Source organism: Cavia porcellus, unplaced genomic scaffold (genome assembly GCF_034190915.1).
Source record: "Cavia porcellus strain 051 isolate PalLab524CR breed Dunkin Hartley unplaced genomic scaffold, mCavPor4.1 scaffold_27, whole genome shotgun sequence".
NCBI lineage: Eukaryota > Metazoa > Chordata > Mammalia > Rodentia > Caviidae > Cavia > Cavia porcellus.
The window spans coordinates 25,695,924-25,719,736 of NW_026947510.1; the positions used below are offsets into that span (position 1 = coordinate 25,695,924).

The 23,813-nt window shown below is 37.8% G+C and overlaps 1 protein-coding gene and 1 pseudogene across 4 annotated transcripts in view; one reads left to right on the forward strand and one right to left on the reverse strand.

Moving 5' to 3' along the window:
* The window catches only part of LOC100727734 (aldo-keto reductase family 1 member C23-like protein), a 73,564-nt pseudogene extending 72,272 nt beyond the window's left edge, over nucleotides 1-1,292 (reverse strand).
* A 1,011-nt stretch (nucleotides 1,293-2,303) lies between these two features.
* Spag6 (sperm associated antigen 6) overlaps nucleotides 2,304-23,813 on the forward strand; it is a 43,305-nt gene continuing 21,795 nt past the window's right edge. For 3 of the 4 annotated variants that reach the window (XM_063238094.1, XM_003462725.5, XM_063238096.1), the window contains exons 1-2: nucleotides 2,304-2,504; nucleotides 2,590-2,685. In XM_063238094.1, the coding sequence (XP_063094164.1) occupies nucleotides 2,480-2,504; nucleotides 2,590-2,685 (121 nt within the window). In that variant the 5' untranslated portion in view covers nucleotides 2,304-2,479. Of the gene's footprint in view, nucleotides 2,505-2,589; nucleotides 2,686-22,715; nucleotides 22,919-23,813 lie in introns of all 4 variants that reach the window. The other variant, XM_063238095.1, reaches the window with a different exon arrangement.

Genomic DNA, 23,813 nt, shown 5'->3' on the forward strand with positions numbered 1-23,813 from the left:
TCATAAAAATACTTCTACTTCTTTGTTCTCACTGTGAGTGCCTGTGTCTCTTCTGCAGCCCTCCCATACCCACCATAAAGACCTGGTTTCTACTTTCTTCCTGTGGAGCACCAAAGATCTTACTAAGATCTAATCAGAGATATTTGACTGTACTGAGATAAATTGAATGAAAATATTTTATATATCAGGAAAACATTGTATATATTTTTCAATCTATGTATCTGGCCAAATTTAGTCATACAAACATTCAAATAAATGCTGCATAATTAAGAAAGGGAAAAAACTAAAAGATAGGCTAGTATGTGCCCAGAAGGCATGCCAGGTATTTGTAGATGACCAAATATCTCTATCTCCATAGTCATTTTAATTAGCATTCCATGTAGTTTCCTTATTTTTAGAGATCAATTACTGCACACACAAACATCTACATCCACATGAAATTTTATCATTAGAGTTTTTGTGTATGTGTGTGGTACTAGGAATGGAATCTATGAGAACTCTACAATTAGGTTACATTTCCAGCCGGTTTTTTAAAATTTATTTATCTAATGGAGACATGATCTTGCTAAATTGCCCAGGCTAGCCTCTAACTTGAGGCTTCTGACTCGGCCTCCTGAGTAGCTGAGATTTTTGCAGAAATTAAGAAACAGGAGAGTCCAAATGAAAAACAGGAGAATTTTTTTTTCTTTCTGTGTACATTGGCTCAGTGGATAAATGCAAAATGGACGAGCAAAGGACAGAGAACAGGCTCCAGTTTTTATACATCTAGTCAAGGGACTTGCATCTTTGACATGGAATGTGTTGAGGGCAGGAGAACAAATGCAGTTTATCAACCTGTGACAGTTTTGTATCTCGGTGGTCCTGCTTGGACATTACAGGCTGTTGTGGGAACAGGAGGCTATGTATTTTCACTTAGACAGACAATCACTAATGCTTCAACATTACAGGCATTGTCTCCTGTGCCCAGATGACTGGTTTCTTTTTAAAATTCTGTGCCCTTCCACCCTGGGAGGACTGTGATTTGACTGACATAAAACAAAGACATAAGATCAACACAGAAATCTGACATCTGACATCAAAGACGTAAGATCAACATCAGAAATCTGGGAAATCTGACATCTCCATCTCTTCATGCGGGAATTATTTTTGGAATTACTAACCTGTGCTCTGAGCCGAACCACAGCGCCTAGAGCCGAGAGGCGTGGGAGACTCCGACCGGTGCGCGCAGAGCTTTGAGGCCTCCTGGGTAGCTCCTGAAAGTTGCCCTCTGGCGGGTTGCGTTTACATTTTAATTAAAAACACTCATGCAAATGTTTAAAAAAAAAAAAAAGATACGCGCGCACAGCAAACAGCAATGCTTTGCGGGATTTCAGTGTGTGTCACTCCCTGGAAAAGCGTGAAGTGACAGCGCTGCGTCCCAAGCGTCGCGTCTCAGTTCCCGGTCGCTCCAGGCCGCTCGGTGCTTTCCGCAGCCGTCCGGATCTGGGCGCCCCAGCGTCTCCCGAAGAGGGAGGAGGAGCTCCGGCTTTGCCCTCGGGGCCGCAGACAGCAGGCCGCGCCCCGAATCAGCTGGAGGAGTCCGGGCGCAGCCTCAGAGCGCCAGTGGCCGACCTCGGAGAGGACACGAGAGCTTCACGTTCAAAGCGCGCGGAGCTGGCTTTCAAAGGTGCGAAAAGCAAAGATAGAGCACAAAGCATGTACAGATGTCAGTCTCTTCCATGTGGCAGCGTCACTACTCTTCCCCTGGTGCAGTTTTTAAGGACGAACTAGAAACCGGCGGGAGACTAAGTACAGTACTTAAATTTTGTGAAAGAAACTGGATAAAGAGTCCAAGTTATATAAACAAGGGATGTGTGGCTTTCTAGGAAAAGCTTCTCCCTCCTTTTCGTAAGGAAACGTCACTTAGAAACAAAATGAAGCTTAAAATTAAAAAGACACCATGTTTTAAAAATAACATAAAAATGAAATACTTCCAAACTGGTCATCATTAGGAGAAAGCCACCAGAAGAGAGGATGTCTATCCTATTATATCTGTCATCTGCTTTTCCCTTTGCAGCTCCAAGAATGCGCATTAAATATTTTTACTCAACTATATACACATGGTTGTGGCCCTTCAGGAATACTGAAGTGAGAAACATCAGATGCATAGAAATCTGTACTGAAGCCGACAACACTTTAGGTAGCATGGTCAAAGTCTGAGGGGCACCTGGCTTGGGCTGTGCTCGGCTCTGTTGAAACCGCCCCCCGCCCCCGCGTCCTCGGATTGGACGCTCTCCCTAGCCGTCCCGTGACGTCACGCCGGGGCGGAGCGTCGTGGCGGGCCGCCTTTGGGTTGGGCTAGGCTGGTTGTCGGGACTACGCGTGTACACACAGAAGGCGCGCGCTTCCTAGGCTAGCACAGGTCAGTCGTTGGGCTAAACGCAGGCTGAACGCTGAGTATCCACGGGCTGGGGCCTGAAGGAGAGCAGCTGCGTGCACCATGAGCCAGAGGCAAGTGCTGCAAGGTAGGGGCTGCGGCGGGAGGTCGGGCGGCGGGAAGATTGGCGGCTGCGGCGGCGGGGCCCCTACCTAGCGAGCCTCCCTCCCCAGGACTTGAGGAGTACCAGAAAGCCCGGCTCCAGTTCGTGCAGACGGTGGCAGAACAAGCGACCAGGCCCCAGAACATCGAGACGCTGCAAAACGCGGGTAAGCCTCGCGGGAACCGCGTCCCTCCCGGTTCCTGCCCAGCCCCACAGTCCCGCCGCGGCCGGGCCCAGCCTCGTGCAGGCCTCCCCACCCGTGGCCCGCGCGCCCCTAGCGTGGGGGCGGTGGACCCAGGTCCTGCAGCCCACTGGCAGCTGAGGAGCGTTAGGTTTCCAGTCTTCAGGGGTCGGGCCACGAGGGCAAATCTGCGTAGACGGGACGCCCTTGTCTTTAGCGCCTCGGAACGGGCTGTCGAGTCGAGTCAAGGACTCTGGGAGTCTTTTATCTGGATGAGAAACTCCCTTGATTAGACTCGTTTTATCTGGGTGCTTATGCTTGTCACCCTGCCTGTGATCACCTTCTGTTTCCTCACAGCAAAGAATCCTAGACTGAGTTCTTATATTGGATTAGTGAAAGAAATGATATGCTTGAATATTTTCCAAGAGGTTCAAAGTAGATAAAAATAAAAACCTGGCTTAGCACAATCTTAGCGGGCTTTCTACCCTTCAGTTCAAACTCGGTCTCTGCCTCCCACCCTCCTCTTCACTCTCCCTTTCCCTCTTTCTCCCAGTAGTTTTTTTCTTTTTCTCTATTAAAGATTCTTCTGCCACCATCTGCACAGTCAGGAAGCAGTTTATCATTACTATGTATGAGAAATCTTCAGTTTGTAGGTTAGGATCTTTAAAATACTGTAATTAATACATCATAAATATAAATTGAGAACATTTTTACAAAGGAAGAATATTTAGACCTAATGTTTACTTTGAATTTCTTAGAGAGGGATTACTACTGTACCTTAAGTGGTGATTTTTTCGTTGCTGAGATCTTGGTGTTTTTTTAAAGGGGGGATGGTATATTCAACATGGAGAAAGTGTAATTTTTTTATCCTCTAAAAATAGCTTTTGAGTTTGACATAATTTAGATTCATATGAAATTGTAAGAAATAATATAGAGAGATCACTAGACCCTTTATTTAGTATCTCTGAATGCTAACTTCTTTCAGAACTGTAATATTATATCAGAACCAAGCTGATGACTTTGATTAAAAAATCATAGATTTTACTCAGGTTTCCCCAGTTACAGACAGCGAGCGAGAGTGTATGCATAATTGTATGATTCTATACAATTTTATCTCATGTGTATGTACCACCACCATAATCAAGATACAGAACACTTTGATCATTATGAGGATTCCTCATATCACTCATGTAGGTGCTATCCCTAACCATGAGCAATCACTAGTCCTCTAGAAATGATTCATTTCTAAAAAAGTTTTCATCCTGAATTGAATCTGTATCTTCTGTAGTTTCGTGGAAATTTCTTTCTTCTCTAGTATGCACTTATACTCCTCAGTGCCAGAGCAGTACTTCACACATGGTGTTCACATCCACAAACTAAATTCATTAAAGCATTTTACATTTTAAAATGCATTTTTTAAAAGTTTTTGTTTTTATTTCTTTGAGCCTTAGTGTCTTTTGTGAGTGGACACTTGTTATATACAAATCTTTATTTTTTGGACAGCATATACAGGCAAACTAAAACATTCTTTTAAAATGGAAAAACAGTTGATGTTATTTTAGGAATTTAATAATGAAATATTGAAACTTCTGGTTCAGAGTATCACCTTTCAGTAGCATAGAGTGTAGACTATGGAATTCTTCCCTTCCCTAAGATAGGATCTTGATATGTTGCCCAGCCCCACCTTCTTAGGCTGGAGTGGTTTCCCCTGCCTCAGTCTCCCAGATAGCTAGGACTTACACATATGCACCACTCCACACCACTTACATTGTGGATAGTCTAACTGACAGGCTAAATGATCAGCAAAGTTATAAGTAGTTTAGATTTGACTTTCTACACTTAAGTCTGGCTTGGGAAGAAATGGAATACACAAGGAATACAACAGTCTCTTGAAATGATCTATTTTGGCTGTTATCTTAATGGTATATTAAGCCTATTTTCCTGAGGAACTTATTTTGAGCATATTTCTTGTTAAATAGATTTGATTTAAGTATCTCTTCAGTTGCTTTTAGAGACTGATCATGCATATCCCAATATATTTATTCTTTTAATTAAATAATAACGTGTAAACATTGTTATGAGAACTTTTTCTTAGTCACGGTGTTTAAACATTCAGATTATTTACTCAAAAAACACACCATAAATTTAAAAATGCTTTTGAATGAACCATAATACATTTTTATCAATTATATATAACAGTTACTTTATTCAGGTGAGTGCTTTCATTTTGGTAGTGATTTTGCAGTGTGTTTTACTACTGTCTTTGACATACTGTTTATATATTTGGGAAGATTTTATGTTGTCACCCTTTCTTTCCAGTAAACTTTTAGTCACCATGTATTATGGATCCAGAGTAATATGAAAAACATTTTCCAAATAGGCACCCTGATCAAACAGTAATTCTTGTGCTCAGAACTTTGAATGATTATATGTGAAAGGAATATTAAAGGTGAAGATTATTGATGGATTTTTATTGTATTTTAGATCTCATGCTTCGTTCTGTTATTTCTGAGGTACTAATGGATTACTTGGATTACTTGATGTATCTGTCATAAAGTGTTGCAAGATCTCTTTAGAATATTTGAAGAAAAAAATGTTTTTTTAATCAAAATGGCTACTAAGGAAGACTAGGGAGTATCTATAACCTTGAAGATTTTTTTTCCCATTTAGGTTTTTTTTTTTTTTTCTTCTTACAAAATCAAAAGAGCACATGAAAACAAAAAAGTTTAGTTTGTTATAAAATTTTTTATATACCCTTAAACCCTGTAGATTTGAGCCATTGTATTTTGTAGCTATTTAAAAGTAAGTTTTGATGTTTCCTCTGAATCATCAGCAGCATATGCCTGTAATAGTAAAGATAATACATAGTTTTACCAATTATAAAATTTCAGCAATTGGAGGTAGTTAGTTACTAAATTTAAGAAACATGTTTTGTGCACTTGGGAATATGAAGTGATAATAAAAGCTCCAAGAAAATTACTTTTAAACTGGTTAGCTAAACAAAATAGACTTCTGAGTGATTTATTTCTGTAAGTGGGGGTAAATTTCTATTTATATACAACCTGTAGTAAAATATGTCAAGTCAGTGCTTGTGTCCATTTTCCAAAAAGTAGAAGTAAAGATGTTTACCTAACACTTCAAATAGACATCTGTATGAAGCTGTTTTGCTAATTGAGGCAATTGAATGGGTTCAGGATTCAGGAAAATAATTTATGGTATATGATTTTAAATGATGTGTGTGGAACTGAATGAAAATCTTTCAGATTATGTAGTACCTCAACATGCTATGAGAAAGAAAATCTCGTTAGCATTGATAATGTCATTAAAATAGTATGTTCAGGTGCCATGATTCTTTTACAGAAATTTGTGGTTTGTAAAGGGTAGCGTAGCAGAAAAAAACAATTAGCAGAGTGACTTCAAATAATTTAACCAATCGTGGTATTTAAATTTGGTGTATTTTGTCAATATAGGAAGAGTTTACCGTTTTGAGAGGCTGAGGCAAGAGTATCACAAGTCAAGCATAGCGTGGGCTGCTTAACCACATACTGAGTGAGACCTCTCAACAAGTAAAACTCGTGTGAAGGCTCTGCAGTTGATCTCTTGTACCACATGATGGACTAGAACCTGTGAAACCAGACCAGACAGTCTACCCAACAGAGAACCTTTATTGGGCGGGGGCGGGTGGGAAGGGTTTTTAAGGGTTGTTCTGGGAGAGGGCTCTGCAGTTGAGCTAGATGTGAGCAGCAGATTGTGACAGAGTCATCTTGGGGTACCCTCCTGGGCAGGATTGCTTTTTGCGGTTGGAACAGTTCTGGGAAGTTTCTTTTTTGCAACCGAAGGAGCAGGCTCCAGAGACAGGCAGACCCTTCACATACACACATACACACACAAGAGCTTAAGGTTTGAATATAAAAAATAAGCAGCTGAAGTCCTGAACTTTTCTTAAATATGGGGATAGAGAAATGCTTTTTGGTTTATTTTCCAAATTCCAAATTTGTGGATACCCAACAATATTCAGGAAATGTTTGGGCCGTATTCAGGAAATATTCTATGTCCTGAAATCAAAAGATTATTCAGAGTTTTATTCAAACCAATATTCCTAAATGGAGATTTATGTGTTTTAGCATCGGGCCATAGAAGAAAAAATAGAGTGAAGGCAAAGGTCTCAGTATTTTCTTAGAAAAAACTGGACACTTTAAAAAATAACCTATAGATGAGACTGTAAGAATGTGGCACTTAGAAATGGCAAATGTTGGGGGGTTAAAATTTAATGATATTAGGTTAATTTTTAGCAAAAACGTTTGAATAACTAAATGCTCCATAATTCCACTTTATATGTTGTTTCATGACTTTCACTTTTCTGCTTGGAAATTTTCTTACTTTTCTTTTTCTAATTAATTTCTATGAATCTTTATGGCTGTTTACGTGTTGAGTCCTTAGGAAAGCCTTCCCTGAGCTCTTACAGTCAGTTAAATGTCTTAATTCATGACACCCTGGCTATTAGTATTTCCCTTTTATAGTACTTATCAATCATTTACTTCTGTTTTCCCCACTAACCATAAATTCCATGACTACCATCAGAAAATAGGTGTTCAAAATATTTAAATAGAATGTAGCAGTTATTTTTCTAAACATTTTTACATCTCTTCAACAATTATGTTTTTGTAGCAGCTCAGGTGAGTAGTGTAGATACTTAAAGATTTGATAATTAATTCCTCACGATGTAGTGAGTTAGAGGGACTAAATGGGACTAAAACACATGTCTTTATTGCTGACTTCTCTACTCTTTCTACTTTGCTTTATAGTTTTTTTTTTTTTTTTACAAAAAAGGACAGAAAAAAGTAGATCAGAATAGAACAATGTAAGCAACACAACACTTCACAGCAAGACAACCAGATATTAACAGTAGCTACCAGAATGTCTCTTTATTTGAAATAATTGAGCATACCTTCACATTACAATAGTATTAAACATAACAAAATAGTATAAAACCATTCAGGAGAATGAAAGTATTACAGGGCATTTAGAACCAAATAACGGAAAACGAACAATGGCTACTATATTATATCATTTTCCACAAAAATTATGTTCATACTATCACACATATTAAAATCCAATAATATACAAATGACTAAAGTTATCGAACATTTTTTCATGTATTCCATAAACATCTATTCCATGGTAGAACCCATGGAAACAAGAACAAAAGCATGGTAGGACTTCAAAGCAAGATGATACTAAATCAGCAATGGCTGCCATAATGTCTTGTTTTCTTCAAAATAACTGTTCATACCATCACACACAATAAAATCAAACAAAACAGAATAAAACCATTACAACCAATGAATAAAAACATAAGGCTTCAAAGCAATGTAATGGGGAATCACGATTACCATAAAATCTTACGTACTTTTACCATTACTTACGCTAGGGAAACTATATGGTACTTATATATGTGAGTTTGATTTATTTTGCATATGAGTATGGTCTCAAGTTGCATCTATTTATTTATAAAAATCTCAATGTGATCATTGTTTATAGCTGAGTAGTACTCCATTGTATAAAAATACCACAGGTTTTTTATCCATTCCTCAGTTGATGGACAATGAGGTTGTTTCCAAGATCTGGTTATTACAAGTTGTGCTGCTGTAAACACGGGTGTTCATATATATCATTGTAGTATGATGTTTTCAGTTCTTCTGGAAATATGCCTAGAAGTCGAATAGCTTGCTCAAACAGAACTTCCAATCCCAGCTTTTTGAGGAATGTCTGGAGTGACATCCACAGTGGTTGCACCAGTTTATATTCCCACCAACAGTGCAGGAGAGTTGCTTTTTCCTCATAGCCTCTCCAGCATTTGTTGTTGATAGTTTTTTTGATGCTGACCATTCTTTCTGGAGTGAGATGGACTCTCGGTGTGCTTTTAATTTGAAGTTCTCTAATGACTAAAGATATTGAACATTTTTTCATGTATTTATTTGCCATTTGTATTTCTTCATCTCAGAACTGTGTATTCATCTCAGATACCCATGTTTGCACTGGGTCTTTGAATTTCAGGGGTCTGATTTTTAATTCTTTATTGTTTTAGACAGAAGTCCTTTGTATGAGGGACAGTTCACTAAGATTTTTCTCTCAGTTTATGAGTGTTCTTTTCACTATGCTGGAGATTTCCTTTGACATGCAGAAACTTTTTTAATAAGACATGATCCCAGTTACTGATTCTGGGAAATATTTCCCATGTGGTTTGTTTGTGTTCAGGATTTTTACCTAATTTGTCTTCCAAAAGATTGTGTTTCTGTTTTAATATTCAGATCTTTGATCCATTTAGATTTTAGTTTAAGACATGGTGACAGACATGGGTCTAGTTTTTTATTTTAGCATATGGAGAGCCAGTTTTTCCAGAACATCTATTAGACTATCATTCTTCCAGTAAACATATTTGGCCCCTTTATCAAAGATAAGGTGGTTGAGTGTGTTTGTAGTTGTGCTTGTATCTTCTACTCTGTTCCATCGATCTTGAGATCTGTTTTTATTCCAGTACCATGTTGATTTTATTACAGTAACTTTGTAGTATAGCTTCAAATCAGAGATTGTGATGCCTCCTGCCTTGCCTTCACTGCTTAGAATTGCCTTTGCTATTCTAGGTCTCTTCTGGTTCCAGATGAATTTTAGGAGTGATTTCTCTAGATCTATGATCGATGTTAATGGTATTTTCATTGGGATTGCATTGAATCTGTATAACATTTTTGGGGGAATGGCCATTTTCACAATATTTGTTCTTCTTATCCATGAACAAAGGATGTCTTTCCATCTTCTGAGATCCTCTTTGATTTCTTTTTTGATAGTATAATAATTTTCCCTGTATAGATCTTTTACTTCTATTGTGAGATTAATTCCTAAGTGTTTCATGTATTTGGATGCTAGTGTGAAGGGTATGGCTTCTCTTATTTTTCTCTCAGTGATTTTGTTATTAGTATATAGGAATGCAATTCATTTTTCAGTACTGACTTTGTATCCAATTGCATTGCTGAATTTAATATATCTAGGAATCTTTCAATGGAGTTTTGGGGGGGTCTTCTATGTAGAGAATCATGTCATCTGCAAGTAATGATAATTTAACTTCCGCTTTTCCTATCTTTACTCTTTTTATTTCTCTCTTGTCTAATTGCTGTGGCTAGTATTACCAGTCCTATGGTTGGGAATTTTTTTTTTTTTTTTTTGTCTTTTTCCTTTTTATCGGTACCAGGGATCGAACTCACGACTGCCTGCTTACAAGGCAGGTGCTTATGCCGCTGAGCTAAATCCCCAGCCCCTACCAGTCCTATGGTGAATAAGGGCAGTGATAAGGGATATCTTTGTCTTGTGCCTGATTTTAAAGTAAAGGCTTTCAGTTTTTGGCCATTTAACATGATGTTGGATGTTGGTTTGTCATAGATGGCCTTTATCATATTGAGGTAAAGACCATCTATTCCAATTTTCTATAAGGTTCTTATTATCATGAATGAGTGTTGGACCTTATCAAAGGCTTTTTCTGCATCTATAGTGATGATCATGTGACTCTTTCTTTTGGCTCTATTGATATGGTGGATTACATTTATTGATTTACGTATGTTGAATCATCCCTGCATGCCTGGGATGAATCCCACTTGGTCATGGTGTATAATCTTCTTGATGATTTGCTGCATCCTATTTGCCAATATTTTATTGAGGATTTTTGCATCTGTGTTCATTAGGGAGATTGGTCTATAGTTCTCTTTTTCGGTTGCGTCTTTCCCAGGTTTTGGTACTAGAGTAACATTTGCTTCCAGAAATGACTTAGGAAGAATTGCTTCTCTTTCAATTTCATTGAAAAGTTTGAGTGTGGGCATTAAGTCTTCTTTGAGTTTCTTGTAGTATTCCATCTGGCCCGGGCTCATGTTTGTAAGTAAGGACTTGAATTTCATTAATAGAAATTGGGTTATTCAGCAGTTTTACATCTTCTTAATCCAGCTTTTGTACTTCATATGTTTCTAGGAATATGTCCATTTCTTCTGTGTTATCGACCCTATGAGAGTAAAGCTTTTTGAAATAGATGTTGATGATCTTCTGTATTTTCACAGAGTCTGTAGTGATTGCACCTTTTTCATTTCTTATTGCAGAAAAGGCTCAAGCCTTTTCTTTCCGTTTTTTAATAAGGTTGGCTAGGCGCTTATCAATTTTATTTATTCTTTCAAAGGAGCAACTCTTTGATTCATCGATTCTTTGGATTGTTTTCTTAGTCCCTTTTGTGTTAATTTCTGCTCTGATTTTTATAATTTCCTCACTTCTTTTGGCTTTAGGCTTGACTTACTCTTCTTTTTCTAGATGTTTGAGGTGTAGCATCAGGTTGTTATTTGTGTTCATTGTTTTTTCCTGATGTGGGAACTCAGTGCAATAAATTTTCCTCTGAGGACCGATTTCATTGCTTCCTACAGATTCTGGTAAGTTATATTTGTGTTTGACTTTACTTGTAGGCATTATTTAATTTCTTCTTTAATTTCCTCTTTGACCCACTGATTGTTCCAGAGTGTATTATTGTTTCCTGTGTTTGTGGGGTTTTTGCAGTTTCTTTTATCATTAATTTCTAGTTTCATGGTGCTATGATCCAATAACATGCATGGGATGACTTCAGTTGTTCTGCATTTACTTAAATATGTTCTGTGGCCTAATATATGGTCTACTTTAGAGACTGTCCCATGTACTGCTGAGAAGAATGTGTACTCTGATGTTGTTGAATGGAACATTCTGTATATGTCTATCAAGTCCATTTGTTCACAGATGTGATTCAGTTCTGTTATTTCTTTGCTGATTTTCTGTCTGATTGCTCTGTCCCTTTGTGTCAGTGATATGTCAAGGTCTCCTGTTATAATTGTGTTATTGTTTATTTGATTTTTCATTTGTTAATACTTGCTGTGTATAGTTGAGTGATCTGCAATTTAGTGCATATATATTTAAGATTGTTACCTCTTCCTCCTGAATTTTTCTCCTAACTAGTATATAGTGAACTTCTTTATCTCTTCAGATCGTTCTTGGTTTGAAGTTCACATTGTCTGCAAACAGGATAGCTACCCTTGCTTTTTGGGGGGTTCCTGTTGCATGTAGTATTGTTTTGACTTTCAGTATATGAGTTTCCTTTTGAGTTAGGTGGCTTTCTTGTAGACAATGTATTTGTGGATGTTGTTTCTTGATCCATTATGCCAGTCTGTTTCTTTTAATTGGTGCATTGAGACCATTCACATTAATGGTTATAACTGTTATATATTGATTTATTGTTGACATGTTATCTTTCTGGTGTTGTATCTTTACCGTTCCATTGTGTTAATTGTCTAGCTTGCTTAGTGATTTTTTCCTATGTGTATCTAGAATGTCTTTTAGTATTCTTTGCAGGGTTGGTTTGGTGATCATGCAGTTCTTCAACTGTTCTTTGTCATGAAAGTATCTTATTTTTACATCCATTTTGAAGGACAGTTTTTCAGGGTACATCAGTCTAGGTTGGAAGTCATTTTCCTTTAGGTTCTGAAATACTTTGCTGCATGCTCTTCTTGACTTCATTATTTGTGTTGAGAAGTCTGCTGTTATTCAGATAGGTTTTCCTTTCTAGGTGATTTGTCTTTTGTCTCTAACAGCTTTTCATATTCTATTCTTATATTGGATTTCTAGGATAGTGATTATTATATGTCTGGGTGTAGTTTTATTTTGGTTATGGCTATTTGGAGTTCTGTATGCTTCACTAATCCATATGTCAGTTTCCATTCTCATTTTTGGGAAATTTTCAGCTATTACTTCTGTAAATAGTGTCTTGATATCCTTTGTGTTGTCCCCGTCTTTTTCATTTATTCCTATCAATCTTATGTTGTTCATCTTTGCATCATCTTGCAGCTGTTGGATTGTTGTTTCCTGATTCCTTGCAGTTTTTAAAAGATCTTTGCTTTTCACTAGCTGCAATCATGTCTTTGAGGTCTGAAATTCTATCTTCACTTTCATTGAGGCGATTTTGACAACTTTCAGTGGAATATTTGATTTCCTATGTATCTCTTTGAATCTGCTTCATGTATTCTGTTTGTTTTTTACATTGTTCTTCCAGGGATTCTCTGTTTTTGCATTGTTCTTCTAATTTTTTAACTGTGTCTTCTTTAGATGTGTTCAACTTTTCTTTCATTACTTTTATCATTTCTTCTTTTACCTGGGAGATTATTTCTAATTTGAATTCCTTTAAAGCTTGTTGGAGCTGCTTCTTTATTTCAGTTGCTATGATTTCAGGTATTTCAAGTGTATGGCATATATTTTCTTCTATGTACATCGCTCCTAGGCTTGCTTGGGATGGGCTGGAGTTTTGAGATTGCATTTTGGTCTTTCGTCTTGTTATTTTTATATATTTCCATGTTTCAGATGATGTTCCACAGCTTCCCCTGGGTATGCTGGAAATTCCCTCCTATGCCCTCAACTCCTGGGACTGAATGGAGGTTACTGAGTGTGGTCCATTTAGGCTCACAGTACCTCCTGTGCCACCTCCGGTGTTCCAGGAAGCTGGGCAGGCTCATTACCACTGTGGGTGATAGCCTAAAGCTCTCCCCAGGCTCGCACCAATGCGCTGGAATTTACCTCACGAACCTGCAGCTCCCCTGCTTGAAGAAGGTGGCTGGACGTGGTCTAGTAGGGCCTGTGAAACCTCCTGAGCCTAGTGCAGTGTGTCTGGAAGCTGGGTGGGCACTTAACCACTAGGAGTGATGATATTAAACTCTTTCGGGCTCACACCGCTGTGCTGGAACTCACCTCACTCCGCCTCAGCTTCTGGGTTGAAAGAAGGTCACTGGAGATGGTCCAGATAGGCCTGCTAAACACCTGCCCAGCCTAGTCTAGTGTTGTTGGAAGCTGGGTGGGCACTTAACTGTGGGGAGTTGATGATCTTAAAGTCTCCCTGGGCCTGTGCAGGTGTGCTGGAACTTGCCTCGCACAGCCTCAGTTCTCTGGTTGAAAGAAGGCCACTGGGTGTGGCCCACCTAGGCCTCTGAAACCTGCAGAGCCCAATCTAGGTGGCTGGAAGGGCGGCAGACGCTTAAATGCTGGGAGTGATGATCTTAAACTCTCCCCGGTGTATTCGAACTCAACTCGCACAGCACGGTTCCCTGGGTTGCTTTGTAGGTATTAGAAAATTATTTCTAGTTGGTTCTAGAAATTCTTAACAACTTTAATGTTAGCTATCAAAATAAGTCCTCTCTTTAGGTCTTTGAGTCCCATGGCTTTTTATAATGGTGAAACTATGGCTTCTAAAAATCTTTGTTGTTTACTAGTACATATTTGTCATAGTTGATCAGCTTTGTCATGGTAATTTGTACCTGTACATAACATTTTAATTCTGTTTTCCTCCATTTCCCTCATCACAATTCAATCTCTCTACTTTCTATTTATAAAAATTTTGTTCACATTTTTTTCTTCCATCTCTTATTTTTTCCTTTTCTTTTATTTCCATTTTCCCCCTCCCTTTTTCCTCTTCCCATTTGAATTTTTTTTTCCTACCTCTCAATATCTATCCTCTGTTTTGGTCCTTATTTACACTTTTGGGGTCTGATATGGACTATGTTAATAAATAACATCCCTGAGACAGAGAAACTTGGCTGAATAGAGGAGGCTCCTTGTTCAGAGCTACTCAGAGAAATTCAATTACAAAGGTAATTGGAAGAAAGGGATGGACATACATCCTAAAGCCAGAATGAATCTGAAATAGGAGGCCCATAGATCAAGCAAAGCATAGATGTTGGACTTCATAATACAGCTGCTGGTGTGTCACCCAGCTGTGGGCAGGCCAGGACCTCCATACTACAAATTTAAAAGAAGAAAAGGAAAAAAAAAGTTGGATAGACAAATAGTGTGGCTAAATCAAGCCACAAAGGATAGACAAGATTAAGGTCCCCTGCCTCTTTTGCCTTCCTCCAAATGGAGGACACCGAAGCTCAACAGTAAATTCCACCAGCACAAAGAAATGATCTACCATCCTCTTTGCCTTTCCCTCTGCTCCTCTTTCTTCCCCTCCTTTTCCTTCCCTTTTCATTCTTTTGCTCACCAGAGCACTAACTGAAACTTCTAGGGACAAGATGAAAGACTGCAGAAGTGCACAATGAATGGAACAGTGTGACCCCTTCCCCACGACTTGTGGCTACAGGAATGCAGGAAATTCAATAGCTTTACTCTGTGGGACTAAGCAGTGAGGTGGGTCAGAGTGGAAAGTCACCCCACAGTACCCCACCACCTCGCCCAACAACAGGTTACAGACTATAGTGGAGGTGGGTGGCATTGGCAGAGAGTCTGCTGTGAAAACGTGGCGTAGAACAGCACAACTCCTCCCACTTTAGTACTAGGAGTTTGAGGGACTTGAGCAGCACTGGGCCTTGCACAGCAAAAGTAGAGAGGTTAGTACTTCCCACTCCAGAGCGGAGCACCAATTGGAACTGAGCAGCCTTGGACGGTATCTCTGGGAATACAAGGGAAGCCTGCATCACAGCATCTCAACAGACCCTGTAACAAGTGACCTGAGAGGACAGAGGCTTGCCAGTGAAACAGGAAAACAGGAGGCTGTGCAAGGATAGGAGGAGCCAACCATACATAGGACTAGGAGCAGCCACTGTCTCTGAGCGCTGTATAACAACTTAGAGATGCAGAGACAAATAGGGTAAGGAGATGCTGGGCTGTCAAGGAACACAGAAGGTACTGCCTGAAGAATGTGGTCCTGCTACCACTGCTATCACCACCACCGCCATCTGGAGGCTAAGATTAGCCTCATTCTAGCCCCAACTCTACTGTAAGCTCAGTAGGCTTTCCAGTAGTTTTGAACTCTCAGTGGATACCTCAGCAATTTTTGTATTACATTTTAGTTTTCTACTTTCATTGCTGGTTGGTTGGCTGGTTTCTTTTTTCTTAGGCCTTTTACCTGTATTTTTGTTCTAATAGATTGGAAAACAGAAGAAAAGGAAAGATCCCTAGATGCATACAAATTACCAAAGTTGAATGAAGAAGATATAGAAATTCTGCATAACTCAGTAGCAGTCTGTGAAATTGAAAATGTCATTAAAAACTTAACCAAGAAAGAAAAGCCTAAGTCCTGATTCATGCAATGCTGAATTCTACAAGAAATTTAGAGATGAACTAATGCCATCACTCCTCAAAATCTTTAATGTAGTTGAAAGAGGAGCATTATTCCCTAACTCATTCCTGGAGGCAAATATTAACCTAATACCAAAACCAGAGAAAGGCACGATTGAAAAAGAGAACTGCAGAGCCCTCTCCTAATGAACAGAGACACAAAAATCCTTAATATTCTAGCAAACTAACTGCAGCAAATTAAGAAGATTATACACCATGAGGAAGTGTGATTCATCTCAATGCAGAGATGGAAATCAGATGCAAATCAGTATATGTAATATATTAATGCAAAACATATAAATCAATGTATGTAATACACCATACTGTAAGAACCAGGGACAAAAATCATATGATTATCTCAATAGATGCAGAACATCTTTTGACAAAATCTAAAACCCATTCATGATAAAAACCTTATAGAAAATTAGAATGGATGGTATTTATCTCAATCTGATAAAAACCATCTATGACAAACAACCAACCAGTATTATACTAAATGGAAAAATTCTGAAAGCTTTCACTCTAAAATCAGGAAGAAGAGAAAGGTGCCCACTGTTGCCACTCATATTCAATATACTTCAGGAAATATTAACTGGAACAGTTAGACGAGATACAAAAATAAAAGATATAAGGATATGAAAGTATGAAAATAAATTGTCATTATTTGCAGATGACGTGATTCTCTGCCTAGAAAACCTCAGAAACCACCAAAAAGTCTTGTGGATTTAATAGCCCAATTTGGTCAAGTTATTAGATTCAAAGTCAATACTCAAAAATCAATAGTGCTTCTGTACACACCTTTGACAGAATTGAAAAAATGAAGTACTTAGTAGTTAATCCAACAAGGAAGTAAAAGATCTGTACATTGAAAATTACAGTGCTCTGAAAAGAAAATTAAAGAGAATATCAGAAAATGGAACGACATTCCTTCTTCTAGGATAGGAAAAAAGAAACATATTAAAAATGGCCAAGGGGCCCAAGATTTGACTCAAGTGATGCAACAGCCTGTCTGGCAAGTGTGAGGTCATGAGTTCAATCCTCAGTACCCATAAATAAAGCCATACTCTTAAATTTGCTATTTAGAATTAATACAATCCCAGTTAACATGCCATTAACGTACCTCACAGAATTAGTGAAAATAATCCTAAAACTCACTTAGAACAAGATAATGGAACAGAACTCTAAATCTGTTGGAAGAGAAAATACATAGACTTAGATTGTTATGGATTGTGTTTAAATGGACCCCTAAACCTCACGCAGTCATGGGTGCAGATGAATCTAGTGTTTGTGATTGGCTCATCGTCTAGCACTGGGATTGGCAGTGGGAGTGCTATACCAGTCCAGGGGCAGGTAACCAACATGCAATGTAAAGGAAGGAGCCATGCTCTCCTCTCTTGTCACGGCTATCATGCCATTAACAATCTGCCCCTCAGTCGTGCCACTCTGCCTTAAAGCCAGCTGAGTATGGATAAATAAACCTCTCCTTTCCTTCATTTTGAGTGCTAGGTATTTTGTATCAACAATGAGAGAAAAGTAACCAAGACATAGAAATAGGCAGAGACTTCAGAAACACAACTCAGATCACACTGGAAATACTACAAACAACTGGGACCTCATTAAAAAGCTTTTGCACATCAAAAGAAATCACCAATAGGATGAAAAGACAACCCACAGTGGAAAAAAAATTAGCCAGTTGCTCCTCACACAAAGAATGAATATTTGAACATAAAAAGAACAACAATGAATAAATCACATCCTCCGAATCTAAAGACCCATTCCAAAAATGGGCATCTGTGATGAACATGTGCTTTTCAGATGAAATACAAATGGCAAGTTATGAAAAAATGCTCAAAAATACTGATCATTGGAGATGAAAATGTAATCAATCCTGAGATTACATCCCACCCTGTCGAGCATAACCAAAAACAAATTGTGACATGGCTGTGGGCAAAAGGGAGCACTTCTCCACTGTTGGTTGGAGTGTAGACTGCTTCAACCACTGGAAATCAGCATGGAGATTCAAAAATAAATAAACTAGGACTAGAGGTTCCATTGAACCCTGCTAATTCTATCTTATTTTTCCAAGAGAATTAAAAACATCATGTCATACTGATACATGCATGCCCATGTTGCACAATGTCTAATAGCTAAATCTCGGAAATAAATGTTCCTCCACTGATGAATAGATACAAAATGTTTTTCTTTACATACTAGAGTTCTCTGCTATAAAGAAGGATAAACTTGAGACATTTATTGCTAAATGCATGAACCTTCAGACTTTTTTAAAAAGAGATTAAGACAAAAGAGGACATAACAAAGGAGATCAGATCAGAACAATGCAAGTAACACAATATTTTACCACAAGACAACCCATAATTAACAGTAACTACCATGGTGTCTCTTTCTTTGGAATAGTTGAGCATAGCTTCATATAGAATAGTATTAAGCATAACAAAACAGTATAAAACCATTCAAGAGAATGAAAGCATTTACAGGGCTTTCAGAACCAGAGGATGAACAATGACTACTATCTTATCTCATTTTCCATAGAAAATTTGTTTATACTATCACACATAATAATATCCAGTAAGATATAACAGGATAGAATCAAAGGCAACAGAAAAACAAAAGCTTAGTAGGACTTCAGAGTAAGATGATACTAAATCAGCTCTGGCTCTTCTAATGTCTTCTTTTCTTTAAAATAGCTGTTTATACTATCACAGATAATAAAATCAAACAAACTAGGATAAAACCATTCCAACTAACGAATGCAGACAGTATAAGGCTTCAGAGCAATGTAATGGGGAATCATGATTACTATAAAATCTTATGTACTCTTACCCTTTCTTACACTAGGGAGACTATATGGTATTTATACATGTGAGTTTGATTTATTTCGCTTACGAGTATGGTCTCAAGTTGTGTCCATTTATTTATAAATATCTCAGTGTGATCATTGTTTATAGCTGAGTAGTACTCCATTGTATAAAAATACCACAGGTTTTTTATCCATTCCTCAGTTGATGGACACTGAGGTTGTTTCCAAGATCTGGCTATTACAAGTTGTGCTGCTATAAACATGGGTGCACATATATCGCTGTGGTATGATGTTTTCAGTTCTTCTGGGAATATACCTAGAAGTGGAATAGCTGAACAAATGGGACTTTCAATCCCAGCTTTTTAAAAAATCTCCAGACTGACCTCCACAATGGCTACAACCAGTCTACACTCCCACCAACAGTGCAGTAGAGTTCCCTTTTCCTCTCCAGCATTTGTTGTTGGTAGTTTTCTTGATCCTGGCCATTCTTTCAGGAGTGAGATGGACTCTCAGTGTGGTTTTAATTTGCATTTCTCTAATGAGTAATGATAATGAACATTTTTTCATGTATTTATTTGCCATTTGTATTTCTTCATCTGAGAACTATGTATTCATCTCAGATGCCCATTTTTGGATTGGGTCTTTGAATTGTGGGGGTCTGATTTTTTTTTAAATTCTTTATGTGTTTTAGACAGAAGTTCTTTGTCTGAGGGACTGTCCACTAAGATTTTTTCCCAGTTTTTGGGTTTTCTTTTCACTATGATGAGATTTCTTTTGACATGCAGAAACTTTTTAATAAGACGTGATCCCAGTTATTGATTCTGCTAAGTATTTCCCATGCAGTTTGATTCCTGTTCATAAATTCTCTACCTATTCCTATGTCTTCAAGGTTTTTACCCAGTTTATCTTCCAACAGATTTAGTGTTTCTGTTTTAATATTCAGATCTTTGATGCATTTAGATTTTAGTTTAGTCTATGGTGATAGGCATGAGTCTAGTTTTAGCTTTCAGTATGCGGAGAGCCAGTTTTTCCAGCATCATTTATTAAAGAGACTGTTGTTCTTCCAGTGAACATGTTTGGCCCCTTTATCAAAGATAAGGTGGTTGAGTGTGTTTGTGTAATCTATTCCATTGATCTTTGGCTCTGTTTTTATTCCAGTACCATGTTGATTTTATTACAGTTGCTTTATAGTACAACTTCAAGTCAGGGATTGTGATGCTTCCTGCCTTGCCTTCACTGCTTAGAATTGCTTTTGCTATTCTAGAGAGACCGTAATCTTAAGTGAAATAAATCAGACACACATCTATAAATAACTGCATTGTTGCAGTGTAAGAAACTGACAGTGTAAATAAGATCCACATTATACAAGAGGTATGTTGAAGTTGGGAGAAATTGCTCCAAAGGAAAGGGGAATGATGGATGTGGGAGGGGCAAAGGGAGGTAGAGGAGAGACAAGAAGGATAAAATGGAAACGAAGCTTTGAAAATGCGTGGGGAGGTGGTGGGAGAAGAGGAATGGGAGAAAAAGAGACAGATACGTTATGTACAAGTGCAAAGCCCCTACAGTGGATGTGATTGTTCTGTTTACATAAATTGTACAAATAAACTGAATTAACTATAAAAAAATAGATAAAATCCTGAGAAGTGTAAGGGAGTGGTATTTAGGACAGAATCTGTCCTCAGAGGCCTGAGGATTTTTAGGTTATTCTAGCTCATAGGAAGAGTCTTACCAAGCCAGAAGCTCTTTAAAATCACTCAGGGGGAAAAAAAGTCTTAATCCAGTGGGAATTGAGAACTGAACAGTACTTGAAAGAGATGTTGGACTGATAACCTGCTTAGGTCAAAGACAGTTCACAGGAAACTCACTACACAGATGGCCTGGTCCTTCGGCTGCCCTGTGATTTACTGGCTGCTCTCCTAGGCTTTAGAGTCCACAGTGAAGTGGTATATAGTACTAGAGAAGAGGTTTGATATTTGATGGTTGATTGATTTAAATCTAAAACAGTTCCTTTGTTTTTTATTTAATCATATTTTATGTGAGGTACTTTTCTTTGCTTGGTGTGGGTAGATCTTTAAGGTTTCCTTTGGGTAGTTCTGGCCCTGAGAGAAATCCATTGCTACCTCAGAGAAATAGCATGGCTTTGCCTTATAGATAGGATGAGTTATGTGAAAATATTTCCATCATTTCTCATATAAAGGATAGATTTTTTCATATATCTCATTTTACACAAGTGACTGAACATTAAATTTATTGTTTTTTAAAATTCTTTTAAAAGTTTAATTGAAAACAAGTAATATTTGTGAATGTGTGTTCAAAGGAAGTGGTCTATCTACTTTTCCAGATATTCTAAATCCTGTATCTTTTATCAAGTTGCAATCATTATAATTTAATCAGACAGAAATCAGATTACACTGTTTTTTCCATAAAAGTATCTTTGTAGACATAACTTTTCAATGACATTCATTTGGTTTTTAAGACCAAATCTTAATGTGTACTCCAGTCTGGCTTCAGGCTCATGACTTGCCTCAGCATCCTGAGTTACAAGAGTAAAGGTGTGTACCAACTTGCTGGGCTTTACTTTTAATGAGTTTTTGTTTGTTTGTTTGTTTGTTTGTTTTTTGTATTGTGAGCTTTGTTTTAAAAATAGACACAGATTTTGTCCCACAGCTTCTTTATGTCTTAACTGAAATCATGTGTTGTGTTTCTTTTAAAGCTATTCTAAGCATATTTTATATTTTTGGCCTCATTAGTACACTTATGATGAAGCTTTAAATGTGTACTATCTAGTTGGTTTTACTTTTAGACTATTGTCTTCTTTTAACTAAAGTGATGTATATTCATTATAAAATATCCTGTAATACTTGGCAACAATGACAACAGGTTAAACATAAACTCAAAGAGGCATTTCTCCATAGAAGATATACCAGTGTCTAAATAAGCACAAGAAAACATTCTCTCAAGCATTAATTGTCTAAATAAAGTCAATCAAGGAGTAACAATAAATTTAGTAACTTTTAAATGCAACATATACAAGAACAAAACATTATAATTGTGCCATATTTTAAATATATCATCATTGTCTTTTAGGGTTAGCTGGCCTAGGTCTTTGTGTCTCATCCCAGGATCCTATCCTAGTTTATTAGGGATGAAAAGTTGCTAGTTGGCTCAACTCACACTCTTTTTGGTATTGAGCTATGGTGATGGTTATGACCATAGAGCATCCCAGTTGTCACACAAGGAGAAACAACTAATTACAACAGATGTGACATCTTAGCTAAAGTAACACAATCAGCAGTAAGCACAGCATAGAAGCTGACAGCCTGTGGTACGTTTAACTAAAGGAACAAGATCTATATTTATATAACAAAATTCAGTGTATACCAGGAACTTGCATCTAGTTAGTTTCATCTTAATAGAGTAATTTTATCAGGGGAAAATTTTATGAGGGGAAAATTTCAGAGGATGAGCAAAACAGATAAAGGTAGAGAAATGTAGAAACAAGGCTGAAAGGCAAAGGATGATCACTGCAACTTGAGACACTGTAGAAAAGAACAGAAGAGAACAAATGAAGGAGAAAGCAAAAGAATATTAAAGTAAACCAGAAATACTAGAGACAAGGTTCACTGACATGAAAACATCAGAAATCAAGAAAGAAAATTGAGAAAATAGAGGAAAAAGCCAAACAACACAAATAATAAACAGTAAAAACCTAAACACCCCCCACACACAAAAAAATCCCAGACCAAAATAAGAAAATGAAACAAAGACACACAGAAATAAAGAAGACAAAAGGAAAAAAAAAAAAATCAAAGCAACAGCAATAACAACAACAAAACTCAAATCAGTTCCTCTGGTGTCCATAGTTCTGTGGTAGTGTCCAAGTCAGAGAACGAAAGTCTGCTGGGTAACCCTGCCAAGTCTGCAGTAGGATTCGTGCCTCTGGACGTGGGGGCCAGGCCGGTCTTCATCCAGCAGTTTTCTAGATGTCCCTTGGTCTCCTGTCCTCGTCTCCTTACTATGTTTGTCTCTGCTTCGCTCTTAGGTGCTGTGGTGCCCTCAGATGGAGAAGGCCCAGCACTGCTCCTGGTCCTGCTGCCCCTCCCAGTCCTTTCAAAGCCTTCTGTGTTCCTCACCCAACGGCACATCTTCTGTCCCACTGCTGGACGTGGGCGGTGTCAGGGGTGTTGCTGGTGGACTCAGTGACCTTGATGCCACTGCGGAGCCTGCCAGTGCTGCTCAGTCTGGGTTTGTCTGGTCTCTCCTCTCTCTCAGCAGCAGTGCTGACTTTCTACTTGTTGTCCCACCACAGCCCGTGGCTACGTAAATCCCTCCTCTGACCCTTTCACACAGCTGGCTGCAGCACAGAAGGAGTAAAGCTGTTCCACTAACTGCCTTGTTTTTATGTATTATCAAGATACAGTTTTAAAGACATGAAATAATGAGTTTATTAAATGGGTGTAGATTAAGTTTAGAAAGTTGAGGGAGACTTTGTTCCAGTTTGAATTGTGTCACTCTCTTTCTTGTGACCTTAAACTCTAAATAGCATTGGTAAAGCAGAAATAGCTGTTGACCATTTTGCATACTTTCTAGTAAGCAAAGTTAATGTAAAGAGTTGTAATATCTAGTAAAATAACAAAAATATAATTATTATTGGTATCTTTTTCCTTGTCCCCTCAGTTTCTAGTACATATTTAATAATTATTAGTAAAGATTGTATGAATTCTAGCCTTGTTTTACCATTTACTAGTTGTGCAAATTACTTAACCTTTCTCAACCTCAATTTCTTCATTTGTAAAATAAATATAGTAATGGAATCTACCTTGGTTATGAAAGTTAAGTGAAAAAAAGAAAGTTAACTGAATTAATATAACAAACATTCTATGGAACAGTGCTTAAATATGATAAATGTTTGATAAATGTGTTACTTTTCTTATTGTTGTGATATTTCCTCTTACATATTCAATCCTAGAATGAATATTATAAATCTAGTAAGACAGTATACTTCCATAGCACAATGAATTTATTTTGCAGTATTAGTCATGCAGCCTTTTCTAACTGCAAGTCCCTAGCTGAATTTCTCTCCTAGCTGTCTTGGCTCTCAGAGAGATCATGGTAAAATTTCTAAAATAAAGTATACATT